A 13,033-nucleotide genomic window follows, 5' to 3' on the forward strand; every position below is an offset into this window, starting at 1 on the left:
TATAAGCATAAACCACAAGATATTTTAATGGTTGACACTGTATCATAAGTAAATTTTATCTCAATAAAAATGTTCACAGACTAGTTTTTGAAAATGTACACAAGCTGTACATAGCGAAAACTATAAAAATATTACAGAGGAATAGGACTTTATAAATAAATGCAGAAATAGACTTTATGGAGCAGAACACTTGATAGTGAAGAGATAGTTACTCTCCCCAAGGGCAGTCTATTGACTCTACACAATCTTCTACCCATCTCGGGCAGACTTCGGAGAAACATATGAGCCAATTCTAAAGTATGTGGGAAAAGAAAGGGTTTGTAATTGCCAAAGGCAATCTTGATGAAGGAGAACAGACATGAAGGACTGAAAGTGCCTGACTTCAACCTGCATTGTGCTGGTGTGGTGATCAATATGGTGAGATCGGCTGGAGGGAAGAGCACAGAAGAGCAGACAGCATACACAGTGCAGAAACACACCATACATTAGCACTCCATTAACTTCTGCAGAGGCTGTAACGTAATTGGATGGAAAACTAGAAGTCCTTTTCAAGAAAGGAAGCTGAAAAATTATATCTCAATATGGAAACATACCTCACATTATGAACAAAAAGTGACTTGAGAAAAGCTCCTGAGATGAAACAAAAAATCATAGTTTTCCTTAAAAAGATTTACTTTTATTTCTAGATGTGTGCATGTTATGTGTTGAACATGTGTGTGCCCACAGAGGTCAGAAGAAGGCATCTGATGTCTTATGGGAGAGCTGCCTGACATGAGTATTAGGAACCAGCATTCCTAACATCTCTCCAGTCCCAACAATAAAGTTCTAAAGAAAACAATGGCAATATCTTTGCAAGTATAGGGTAGTGATGGGTATTTTACACAGGACACAATAATAACCATGCAATAAAGACATTCAATCAAATTATAATATGGCCTTTTGTGAAGAAGCACCATCAAGAAAACTAATGAGTAAACAAACCTCTCCATCAAAATGGGTGAAAATATCACAAAATATTTATTAGGCAAAAAAAGTTATGAACAGAATATGGAAAACTAGCCATAAATAAAGAGAGAAAATGAACTTGACCAGATGATATGCAAATAGGCAGATATGTGAACAGTCACTATGCAAAAGGGGAGACTACACAGTATCGTTAGTCATCACGGAAATGTAAAGTACACACTTCAAGAGGTGCCCCTGCATCCTCACCCCTGCATCCTCACCCCTGCATCCTCACCCCTGCATCTTCACCCCTGCATCCTCACCCCTGCATCCTCACCCCTGCATCCTCACCCCTGCATCCTCACCCCTGCATCCTCACCCCTGCATCCTCACCCCTGCATCCTCACCCCTGCATCCTCACCCCTGCATCCTCACCAAGATGGCCAAAATTAAAAAGACTAATAACACCAAATGTTAGTGTGATATGGAAGACCTAGAGGTATCATACATTGCCAATGAGAAGGTAAACTGAGGCAAGAGTTTTGAAATAGGGGTCAGCAGTTTCTTCTAATGTTACAGATAACTTTGACCTAAAGTGCTACTCATAAATATTTAAAAACATAATACCGCAACACATATCAAGGAAGAGAACTGAATAAGAAATGGGAAAATCCCAATACCACTTAAAATGGATAAGCAGCTTCGTTGTACTCAGTAGGATGACATAAGAAATAAATTACTGATATTTACAACAATGTGGAAGAATTAGAAGACATTATACTGATCAAAATCCATCATGCACCAAAGGAATCACATTGTATGATTCCCAGAGTGTGAGGTTTAAATAGACAAAGCTAATCTGCAGTTCAGAAAGAAAGAGGGGGGGTGGGGAGGAAAGGGCAAGGGGAAGGGGAAGGGGCAAGGGGAAGGGGCAAGGGGAAGGGGAAAGGGGAAGGGGAAAGGGGAAAGGGGAAAGGGGAAAGGGGAAAGGGGGAGGGGGAGGGGGAGGGGGAGGGGGAGGGGGAGGGGGAGGGGGAGGGGGAGGGGAAGGGGAAGGGGAAGGGGAAGGGGAAGGGGAAGGGGAAGGGGAAGGGGAAGGGGAAGGGGAAGGGGAAGGGGAAGGGGAAGGGGAAGGGGAAGGGGAAGGGGAAGGGGAAGGGGAAGGGGAAGGGGAAGGAAAGAAAACAATAGGCTGAGTGGATGCCTCAGAGCACAAGAATTGGCTGGAAGTGCACAGGAAGCATCATTGAGCACAATATTATTCATTGCTATGTCCATCTATCAGGACTGGTTGACTCTGACTTACACATTTCAAAGTATCAATTATTAAAATGGTTAAAAATCTAAAAAGAAAAAAATTGTTACCATCTATCAACTATTAACAGGGGTGGGGAAGTGGCAAGAAAAACTAAAGCAGCCAATTGAAAATAATAGAATATGGGTCAGATTTTTATCACTATGACCAATAGCTGAGAGAAAGCATTTTTTAAAAGGAAAGACTTGTTTCTGCTTACGGTTTCTTGTTCTGAGTCCCTTGGTTCCACTGTTCCCTTATTCCTGCTGCTGTGACGTGTTCAGCAGCCTTACTCCCTATACACAGACACACACATTCACCCTGACACACAGACACACACAGACATAAACACACATGAACACACACACATACACAGAGTCAGACATGTGCACATACACATGCTCACAGGCACATAGACACACACATACACACAGACATATAGATACACACAGAGAAACATAGACACAGACATATATACACAGACATACATACACACAGATATACATACATGAAGACAGACTCAGACACACAAATGCTCACAGATACACAGATATATAAACATACACACAAATTAACACAGTCACATAAAGAAATGTACTCAGCAGGGCCAAAAGAATGGGAATGGGTGGGTAGGGAAGTGGGGGGGGGGGTATGGGGGACTTTTGGGATAGCATTGGAAATGTAATTGAGGAAAATACGTAATAAAAAAATATTAAAAATAAAAAAAGAAATGTACTCAGATACACATAAACACACACTGACACATTCATAAATAGACACACAGATACATAGATACACAGACCCACACAGACACACAGAAACACGGTCACACAGAGAGACACGTGCTCACATACATATATACACACACATCAGATACTGAAAAAATATTTCTAGACATTATTAAGTGTCACAAAGGAGGAACAAAAGGCCCTTTTAAAAATAACTGCCCTAGGATATATATTTTTGACAAAGATGCCATCCCTTCAGGGGATAAAAATGGCTCTTGGAAAGATGAAGTGTCTTATACATTACAGTTATTTAGAAAAAAAAAATCACTGTAGGGGAGCTATGAGAAACTCTTGCCAAGTTTGCTGATATCTCTTGACATGGTGATGACATTGGGATCTTTTATTCTTGAGTATATTAAAGAATATATAATCTGTGACATTAAAACTTCATAGTTGGACTTAAGGAGGGGAAACTTTAACAAGATCCATAGGGAGGAGATGGGAGACTGTGATAAACAGACAGAGACACACTGATCCACAGACAGTGTGATGTTTGCCATGCTGTGAGTTAGATGCTTGCCTAGCATGTGTGAGCATGCACAAAGCCCTAGGCTTCATTTCTAGTACAGAACTGAGATTTCTTTCCCTCCAGATGTTTGCCTGCTCAAAGTAAGCCATCCAGCATGGAGGAGATCCTTCTCATGAGTAGAAAAATGTGACTAAATAAATGTAGTTGTTCCTCAGAATCTTCCCAATTGTTCTGGAAGGTTGGGGTAGAGGAGAATAACTTAGGTTGGGAAGATGAGAACTAGGAAGGGCTTGTACCACACATTCCTGCTGATGTTCCTTGTCATGACAATAAAAATGGAAGCCTCAGTGTTTACACTACAAGAAAATCACATAGTATGTGACCTCAAGTCACCAGCAATCTGTCCTCGTTGAACCAATGGCCCGTGTAGCTCATGACCTTTTATTCGATGCTTAAAAGAAGCATAAAGAAGCAGTTGTCAAGTGTTTTGTCCACCAATAGCAAACCATGATAGCATCGGTGTTTCATAAAGGAAAGCACAACAAATGAATCTTGCCACCCCCTCTCACTCCCATTTCCTCTTTCTCCATGCAAAAGTCAGCCTAGCCAACTTAAGCAACAGCTGCTTTATGACATTGAATATTCATGCTTGATGGGAGAATTCAACCTGGCATAGATGAGGTCTTGTGATTATTTCCCAAGTTGTATCTAAAACCTATTTAGATTCCACTGCCAAGAGCAAATACCAGACGCTCAGCTTGGAAAGCCAGACACTAGTGTCTTTCAAGGACTTTGCTGTCAGAAACACCACCAAGACTCAACGAGGACCTAATAACAGATGGATCATCTACACTGAGACCATTGGAGCATTGTGGCAGTGTTTCTGACTTCCAAATGGCAGAGAAGTGGAGCAACAGGATGGTAGCTAATTTTATATCAGAGTGGCACATTGCAGTTGCCAGTCACCACTTAGTCCAACCCACTCTAAAAATTGCTGTGTCTTAGGAAGTGACTAATTTTTACAATCACTTGACTATAAATATTCAGATTGCATGCCACACAGCAAGTGGGCTGTATACCATCAGTTGTAAGTCTTAAGAAGAGAGATTGGGGTTTCCACCATAAGGATGAATTCGTCTTTGGAAGCATCACATAGAGGGCTGAGAACACAGCTCAGTGTTGGGTCATTTGCTACCATGTGGGAGTACAGCACACTTTCCAGTTTTCAGTTTCCAGCACAGAGCTCAGCAGTAAATCACTTCCCTGGCATGTGCAAATATTTGGGTTTGATGTTCAGCACTATATACACCAGGTAAGGTGAGGCATGACTATAATGCCAGCTCTTCTGAGATGGAGGCAGGAGGATCAGCAAAGTTGTCTTTGGCTATATATGCATTCATGCACATACATTTTATATGCACACATCTATCCAGATACTCAGCCTGGGTTCAAGGTCAGCCTGGACTACAAGAGACTCTGTTATCAGAAAAAAAATGAATCAGTGCCACATAGAAACCTTGCCTGAGCATCGGCCCTGCTGATCTGTCCTGTATGTTTTGGATTCAAGATAGTAACATCAACTTTTTCTTGGGATTCTAACCTGCCAGCCTGCCTTACTTAGACTTGCCAACTCCCTTTCAAGTAGATGTCTTGAGAAAGGAGAAAGGCACTGTATTGGTTCTGTGCCTCTGGAGAACCCTAATAGATCCAAACAGAATGCAGATTCCATCTGGCAATGCCTGAGGTCCTCTTCACTGCAGGAAGAGAAGGAGGAAGCAAAACAGCTGATGATTTACTGAGCCGAAGACACTTCATTCTTCCTGTCTACAGAGGACAGCAAAGACAAGAAGCAGCCCTTCCAACCCACAGAACCTTGCAAAATTTGGAGCCATTAGCATCAGGTGCAGATGAACCATGACATCACAAACAGGTTAGCAGGGAGTTCCTGTAAGAAGCCACATTTTCTACTCTCTATCCTGTGAAGCCCGGGGGTCACCCACTACCTAAATCTAGAAGTTTTGGGAAAAGAGGAAAGTGAGGGGTCCTGTGGAGTAACCAGACTGAAAACAGGGCATTAGACAAAGGTCCAGTGAGTAACCTAAGACCCATCAAGGCCTCCTGCACAGCACCCAGAGCTCTGGAAGAAACTGAGAGCCAGACTCAAGGTGAAGGCCATGTGCTAACAAGCAGGGCCCATGACCATGTCCAGGTCCCTTGCAGTCACCCTCAGCAAACACCAGTTAATGTGTACCTTGTTCAGTTAGTTTTGGCTATCCATCTTTAAGCTAGAAGACAAGGCTGAGAACACCAGGTATAAGAACAAAGACCAGAGGAGCTAGAGAAAGTACCCAAGGAACTAAAGGTATCTGCAACCCTATAGGTGGAACAACAATATGAACTAACCAGTACCCTGGAGCTCTTGACTCTAGCTGCATATGTATCAAAAGATGGCCTAGTCGGCCATCACTGGAAAGAGGCCCATTGGACTTGCAAACTTTATATGCCCCAGTATGGAGCAATTCCAGGGCCAAAAAGTGGGAGTGGGTGGGTAGGGGAGTGGGGGGGAGGGTATGGGGGACTTTTAGGATAGCATTGGAAATGTAAATGAGGAAAATACCTAATAAAAATATTAAAAAAAAAAAGAACAAAGAAGCTCGTGAGGACACAGAGAAGGCAGGGTGAAATTCCCAGACACAGAGAAAGAAAAAAGTCATTCCATCTGTGAGAGAAAGAACAAGGTGGTACATTTGTTAAAAACCCAAAGTTTGAGAACTCTCTTAGAAATTAAAAATAGAAAAATATTATGACAATTCTAATTCTATAAAGTTTTAAATCTCCAAGAGGTGATTATAAAGCAGCCAAAAGGCAGACAACAGGAAAGAAAAGATAATGGAAAAGTAACTCCACATCTGTCTACACAGATCTATAAAAGAAACAGGGGGCACATTCCCCAATTAAAAAGACACACCCAGTGACCAGGACAACACATAGAGAAATATACGTTCTCAGTGAGGTCTGTCATTATGAAGTCTCAGATGACCAGAAGTAAAGAATGAGCCATTATGAAGTTGTAAAGGTGGGGAAAAATGCAAAAGACAGGGTCTCATTTAGCTGAGGCTAATCTTGAACTCCCTATAGAGCTTCGGATGACCTTGACTGCCTCTACCTCTTGATTGCTGGGGTTTACAGGGTGCACCACTAGACCCAGCTAATTCAGTGCCAAACCTTGTGGTTGTTAGGCAAACATGGAGACTGACAGAGCTACAGCCCCAGCCCCCCACACACATCAAAGAAATTACCTCTATCAAATGCCCCTCAGTAACCCTGAAACCTGGAGACCCTCGTGGAAATGATTAATAACCTGGGCTTCCACACTAAGAGCATAAACATCTCAAGACATGCAACCATGTTACTTTCTGATGAGACACTACAGAAGTTTCCCTCCTGGAGGCTTTCCCTGCCTTTCTAGGTCCCCCAACTCCCATCGCACAGCATCCCAACACTCGTGTTTGCCCTCACGCTCCAGGTGGACACAGAGTCAAGTTTGTCTTTGCCTTCTCTGCCCAGTGCTTAGCCCAATACCGCTAAACACCCAGGGATTTAAAAAATCAGGAATAGTTGATATGCTTTTATATCTTTTCTGCCGTAAAATGTATCCCACAAGCAACAGCAGCCCCATTGTATGTTGTGCCAGAGTTGCTTAAAAGTGACACGGCCAGGGCTGGAAGTCCAAATCAGTGGCATAGCACTTGCTTAGCAATACTGAAGCCCTGGTCCAACTCCAGCTTCATTTAAACAAACAAACAAACAAACAAACAAATATCTACACATTTAGACATCTAACAAGAACATCTACATGTACATTCTAAGTGCACCGGTCTTGCTTTAGATGTTTGCTTGTTTAGTGGGTTGGCCTGTGTCCTAGTTTGCTTTCTATTGCTGAATCAGTCTAGTGGGCTTATACTTCCACATCACAGCCCAACACTGAGGAAAATCAGGGAAGAAACTTAAGGCAGAATCCTGGAGATAGAAACAGAATCAGAGGCCATGGAGGGATGCTGCTTACTGAATTGCTCCCCATGGCTTGCTCAGCCCATTTTATTATAATATCCCAGGATCACTAACCCAGGGATGGCATTGCCCACAGTAGGCTAGGATCTTCCACATCTATCATTAATCAAGAAAATACCCAACAGATTTGCCTGCAGGCCAATCTTGTGGAGGCATTTTCTTGTAGACGTGGTTCTGATGCTAAGGTCCTGTTCCCCAGTTGGTTCTTGATCTGTCAGTAAAGATGCCAGGGGCCAATTGTAAGGTGGAAGAAAAGAGGCAGGACTTCTGGGCCCCCAGAGGAGAGGAGAAGAGACGCAGGAAAAGGAAAGGAGTTTTCACCATGCTTTGGAAGGACAATAGGTGACCAGAGGTTAGGGTATTGAGATGGGACTAAAGGTAACTGAGCAACTGGATCTGAGGGCAGATTGAGAGGTGCTGAGCTAAGTGTATTAGGAAGGGCTTGCTAGCCGAGGAAGGCTTAGAAGAGCCGAGCAATTGAGCCAACAAGGCAGGTTGAAATTGAGCAAAGTGTGTCTGTGTTTTTCATCCACGGATCTGATATTCTCTGGGCGGGGGCTGGTAGCACAGTTCCTGGAGCTTAAGGAAGGGTAGCAGAAGCTACATGCAACACTTTCTCAAATGAGGTTCCTTATTCCTAGATGACCTAAGCTTGTATCAAGTTAAACAAACAGCCTAACCAGCCCAGCTTGTTTAAAACAAAAGTGTTGCTACATAGTGCTTTCAATCCCATGATTCCTTCTGTTTCTACCTCTCTTCTTCTGCAAGTGTAAATTACCTGCCTTATGAAGGCGTTGATGCTGCTGTTTTATAGAACTGGTACCAGCAAGGCTGCTGCTGATCTTTGCCCACAAAGGACAGATCATAGCTATAGTTCCATGGGCCCTATGTCCCTTTCATAGCTATTCAGCTCTGCCATTGTAAAGTGAAAACCACCACAGACAACAAATAGAGGAAGGGACATCTCGATGTTCTAGTACAGAATGTCTATAGACAGGAGCCGTGGCTGGAAGTGACTCCTGTACTGACACCTGGATGTTATTGCTCTCATCAGAGGTAGAAAGGAGTTCTTGACTCCCACCAGTTTTGCAGGACAGATGATTCTGTATAGCTTGGCAGTATCCTGGTGTGTTTTTCCCTACCTCTCCCTTATATAAATCATCCGCCTAGAAGCTGAACAGATACTGAATCAAAAACTAAGACAATCCCTTGTTCCAAAAACCCTCACATTCAGCTCCTGGAGAAGGCACAATACCAACTCGTGTATAAATCCTAAGTTTAAAACCACTTTCTGTATCCAACTGTGGTCTCTGCTTTTTCAGTCAAAGAAGCTAGGGATGTCTCAAAAAGCAAATCCCATGCAAAAGCTTCTATGGGGCTTTGATGCTTGCTGTGTGAGCACGCCACACTGGAGCCTTTCAGCTACTTAAGGGAGAATCAGACCAAGTTCTTTTGTTTTCAAAACAAATTGATATCTGTTCTTAAGTTCGAAGGAAAACTAAATGTTCTACGGGATAATGTAAGGATGTGGAGTACATCCAGCCGTCAGTGATCTATGAACAGAGGAGCCCAGCCCGCGTCTCTTTAGCTTGGGATCCACCTCATCTACTCACTCAAGTCTGGACTAGAAGATTGATTGTTTAAGGAACAGAAAGCCTTTGTAACAAAATGAAGGTCCACTGAGGTCATCTCCTCTGAGGAGCAAAAAGTCACACCAATCATGAGGTGTCCTAAAGGTGACAATAAGAAACGCAGGACAGAGCACTGATGGGTTTCTCACTGCATAAGGCAGCTCCCTTCAAGCTAACACTATCCTGTCACAAGTCGGGGAAAGAGCGCAGATGAAAGCAACTTCATTAAAACCCAGAGCTTCACTGGACATCCTGTCTGCCAACAAGAGCAAATGTTAATGTCTTAAGAAGCATCCGAGGCAAGAGTTAGTAACAGCCTCTGCCCAAAAGCCTGTCGGGCACAGATCCCTGTAGCCACCCATCTACAAGGCAGACAGCCAGAGGCAGCCTGTGAGAAAGCCAGCTTTTTGATGGAGGAGGAAAGAACTCACATCTAATAGAAACATTTCTTTAAGGCTGGACCACTAATCTCTGAGGTCTATAGTCCGCCAGCAGGAGCTACTTCCTGCCCTAGTTTAAATGTGCCAGCAGATGCTAACCTGTACTATGGTCCTCAGCCAATTATTTGAGAAGCCAGGATTAAGATTTTTATTTTAGAAATGATTTCATTTCCTGGTGATCTTAAGATTTAAAGCCCTTTAAAACTCAGCACTAGCTGCAAGTCTTTCAGAGTGGGGAAGACACCTCAAGAAGCATAAAGATAAGGAGATAGCACAATTAGTAAGGGGCTCGCCATGCCATGCAAGCATGAGAAGCTGAGTTAGGATGCCTAGGACCACACTCTAGAAAAGAGAAAGCTGGGCATGGCGGTGCACATCCTGCATGACAGACTAGCAAGGTGGGAGAGCTGAATCTCTGAAGCTTGTGGGTCAAATCAGCCTAGCCCACCCAGGGAGCTCCAGATCCAGGGAGAGAACCCCATCTTGAAGCATAAGGTAGAGGATAACCAAGAAAAATAGTCCATGTCCACCTTTAGCCTCCATATACACAACACACATACCCATGTGAATATATACACCCACGTATATGCACACACAATACACACATGCACAAGAAACAACACAGCATCAAAGACAGAGGACAGGAATGAACCTACCTGTAATGAAATAGATGGAGAATCTATAGGAGCTGACACCTTAAATACTACCCCAGATCCCTCAAAGCATTGCAGCTTTGGAAGCCTTAACAACAGTGGTATAATAACTTAATGCAGCAGGAACCCTTCCAGCTCGCACCTACACTCACTTTAACTGTGACTCGAGAAACACACAAGATTGGAAAGAAGCACTCTTACATCCTGACTGCAGCCCAGGGTCAGACCTTCTTCTATAACCATGTCCTCACCATAGGTACCTCAGAGGCCCTATGAAGCAGTGGGTGGTGGCTCTCAGGCCAACTCTTTCATACTTATGGCATTGGATCTGGCTCCATTTATGAACTTCCTAGCCTGCTGAAAGAAGCTGTCATCAATTTGGTAACAGAACATGTACTCATCCCCTTATAGCTCTGAAGACCAGATTCTTAAATCAAAGATATCGGCAGGGCCATGCTTCCTCTAGGCTCTGCAGAAGAACCACTCCTGGAGCGTCTTCCAGCTCTAGTAGATCCACGTGCTCCCTGGTGGTGGCTGTATCACTCTGTCCTGCTGTGTCCTCAGGTAGCCTTCTCCCCACCTCCACCTCCAACCCCCTCTACCTGTTTCCTATGAGAACATCTATCACTGGATTTCAGACTACCCTAAATCCAGGAGTTTATCTTAATATTCTTAACTTGAGGGGCTTTTGACTGTTCAGTTTGCTTTGGTAACTAAATTCTAAGGGAAAGCAAAGGCATGCATAGAGAATGGTTATTACAGTCAAATTATTTAACATATCCATTTTCTTTTGTAATCACTGTGTGTGTGTGTGTGGAGAGAGAGAGAGAGAAAGGGAGGGAGGGAGAGAGAGAGAGAGAGAGAGAGAGAGAGAGAGAGAGAGAGAGAGAGAGAGAGAGAGAGACTCCTGAAGTAACTGTCCTGGCAAATTTCTAATATTTATTACAGTGCTGTTAACTACAACCCTTTTTAAAAAATAAAGTCATATTTATAAGCCTGTATTTTTTTAAGAGAAGGGGTTACAGTATTCCACTCACTATAATCTTTATAGCTGTAGAGAAGAAAATGAGGCATCTATTTAGCTGACATGGAATGTGAACACTCTATTACATTAAGTCTTGTAAAGGGAGAAAACACCATCGCTCCAGGGGCTGCTAGCCTCAGGTGAATAACCAGTCCTATCTGAGCCTCACTGTTCTGTGTAAGAAGAGAACCTCCTCCACCCGGCAGGGTACAGTGCTGCAACAATTGTTGATAATGATCCCCCTAAAGTGCCTGCTGCTCCCATAGCTCATTGGCAGGGCCAAGTTTCCAGTGACTCTAGGCAAAATGTCCATTCAAAGAAGCTTTAAGATGTTTCTCAACTCAGTCACTCACCAGTTAGGCCATTCTTTGTCACCGGATTCAGAAAAAAAAAAATCCTATTAAGATAAGAGGCTTGCCGAAAGTAAATGATTAGACCTATTCGGAACCAAGGACATCACAGTTTGACAGGAATCTTTCCTGTTCCAGGCAGTCACCTGCAGCCATAGTCCGCCGCCAATTATCCCAAGAGTCATAACACCTCAGACAGCCTGCTACACCTGTGGACTTCCCCGGGCTGTATTTTGCCTTGTTTATCTCTAGACTCCTGGGACCAATGCCTGGTGTCTGAGTCAGTCAATAAACCCCCTAGAGTGGATGGAGACACCAGCTCTGGGGATAAATAATAACAGGGAGAGCTACTGTGACAAGTCTGAAGTCCAAGTGCCTGCTCCTTGCGGGATTACATAAAACAATGCACTTCCACATTCCAGTCCTGAAGACTGCTACAGAAACGTTAGTGATTATGATCGCTGACTTTAATCCTCACTTCTCCAAACAGAATGGAGACAATCCTATTTCCATTAACACAACTGGACCTGAGGTTTGAAAAGGTGACATTTGAAAGCCAAAACATGGCAGAGCCAGGATGTGTCACAATTCAGATATCTGTGAGGTTTCTTCTTCTTATTATTTTTTGCTTTTGATTTTTTTTCTGCTATGCTATTCTGCTGCAGGTTCAGACTAGCCTTTGTTAAAGCTGATCTAGGCTTGAGCATCTATAGTGAAACCATTTCTTGAGGTTGTTCCTGTGCACACACAGGAACATACATATTTTCATACGTTTATCTTTATGCACATGTGTTATATATTTGATCATACACATAATACCTTAATTACAAAAATACTAGATGCAACGCTGAAATGAACACTGGTTGTCAAGGAGTGTAGTAAATTCCCTTTGCACTGTCAAACTCATGTGTCAGAGCTTCGAAAAGGGAAATGTCTCATGCCTCTCACACCACACTCTTCCAAGCTCACCAAAGCAACATATACAGCACCGTGTAAAATCTGGATCCTTGGCTGCAGACTTTCCTGACTTCCCAAAGATCATTATTTTTCTAAACCATCCATCCCACCCACAGTGAAGAAAACTATACTGCGCTAACATTCAAGTACCAAAACCATGCTCTCCACTTAAATGCTCCGAGCAATCGAGCAGGAGGACCAGAGCGTCTCCTCCTTGGACTCACAGGAGGAATGGATGCTGGGGAAGCTTTTGCGGCCCTCCGACACCAGGTCAGGGTCACCTGTGCAGCGCATATCCGAATTCATCACCCCATCTGGAAAGCAGCGGTAAAAGAAATCGGGGCGAGGTCTACAAAAGACACCATGGACATTTTCAATATACAACACTGCCAATCACAATGAGCCCCAAGC

The 13,033-nt window shown here is 43.4% G+C and overlaps 1 protein-coding gene across 3 annotated transcripts in view; it reads right to left on the bottom strand.

Moving 5' to 3' along the window:
* Positions 1 to 13,033, bottom strand: part of Plpp4 (phospholipid phosphatase 4) — a 143,537-nt gene that overhangs the window by 62,839 nt on the left and 67,665 nt on the right. For 2 of the 3 annotated variants that reach the window (XM_029479063.2, XM_021167127.3), the window contains exon 5: positions 12,847 to 12,971. In XM_029479063.2, the coding sequence (XP_029334923.1) occupies positions 12,847 to 12,971 (125 nt within the window). The remainder of the gene's footprint in view (positions 1 to 12,846; positions 12,972 to 13,033) is intronic. The other variant, XM_085842510.1, reaches the window with a different exon arrangement.

The sequence above is a fragment of the Mus caroli genome, unplaced genomic scaffold (assembly GCF_978045245.1).
Source record: "Mus caroli unplaced genomic scaffold, Mus_caroli_1 scaffold_8, whole genome shotgun sequence".
NCBI classification, from domain to species: domain Eukaryota; kingdom Metazoa; phylum Chordata; class Mammalia; order Rodentia; family Muridae; genus Mus; species Mus caroli.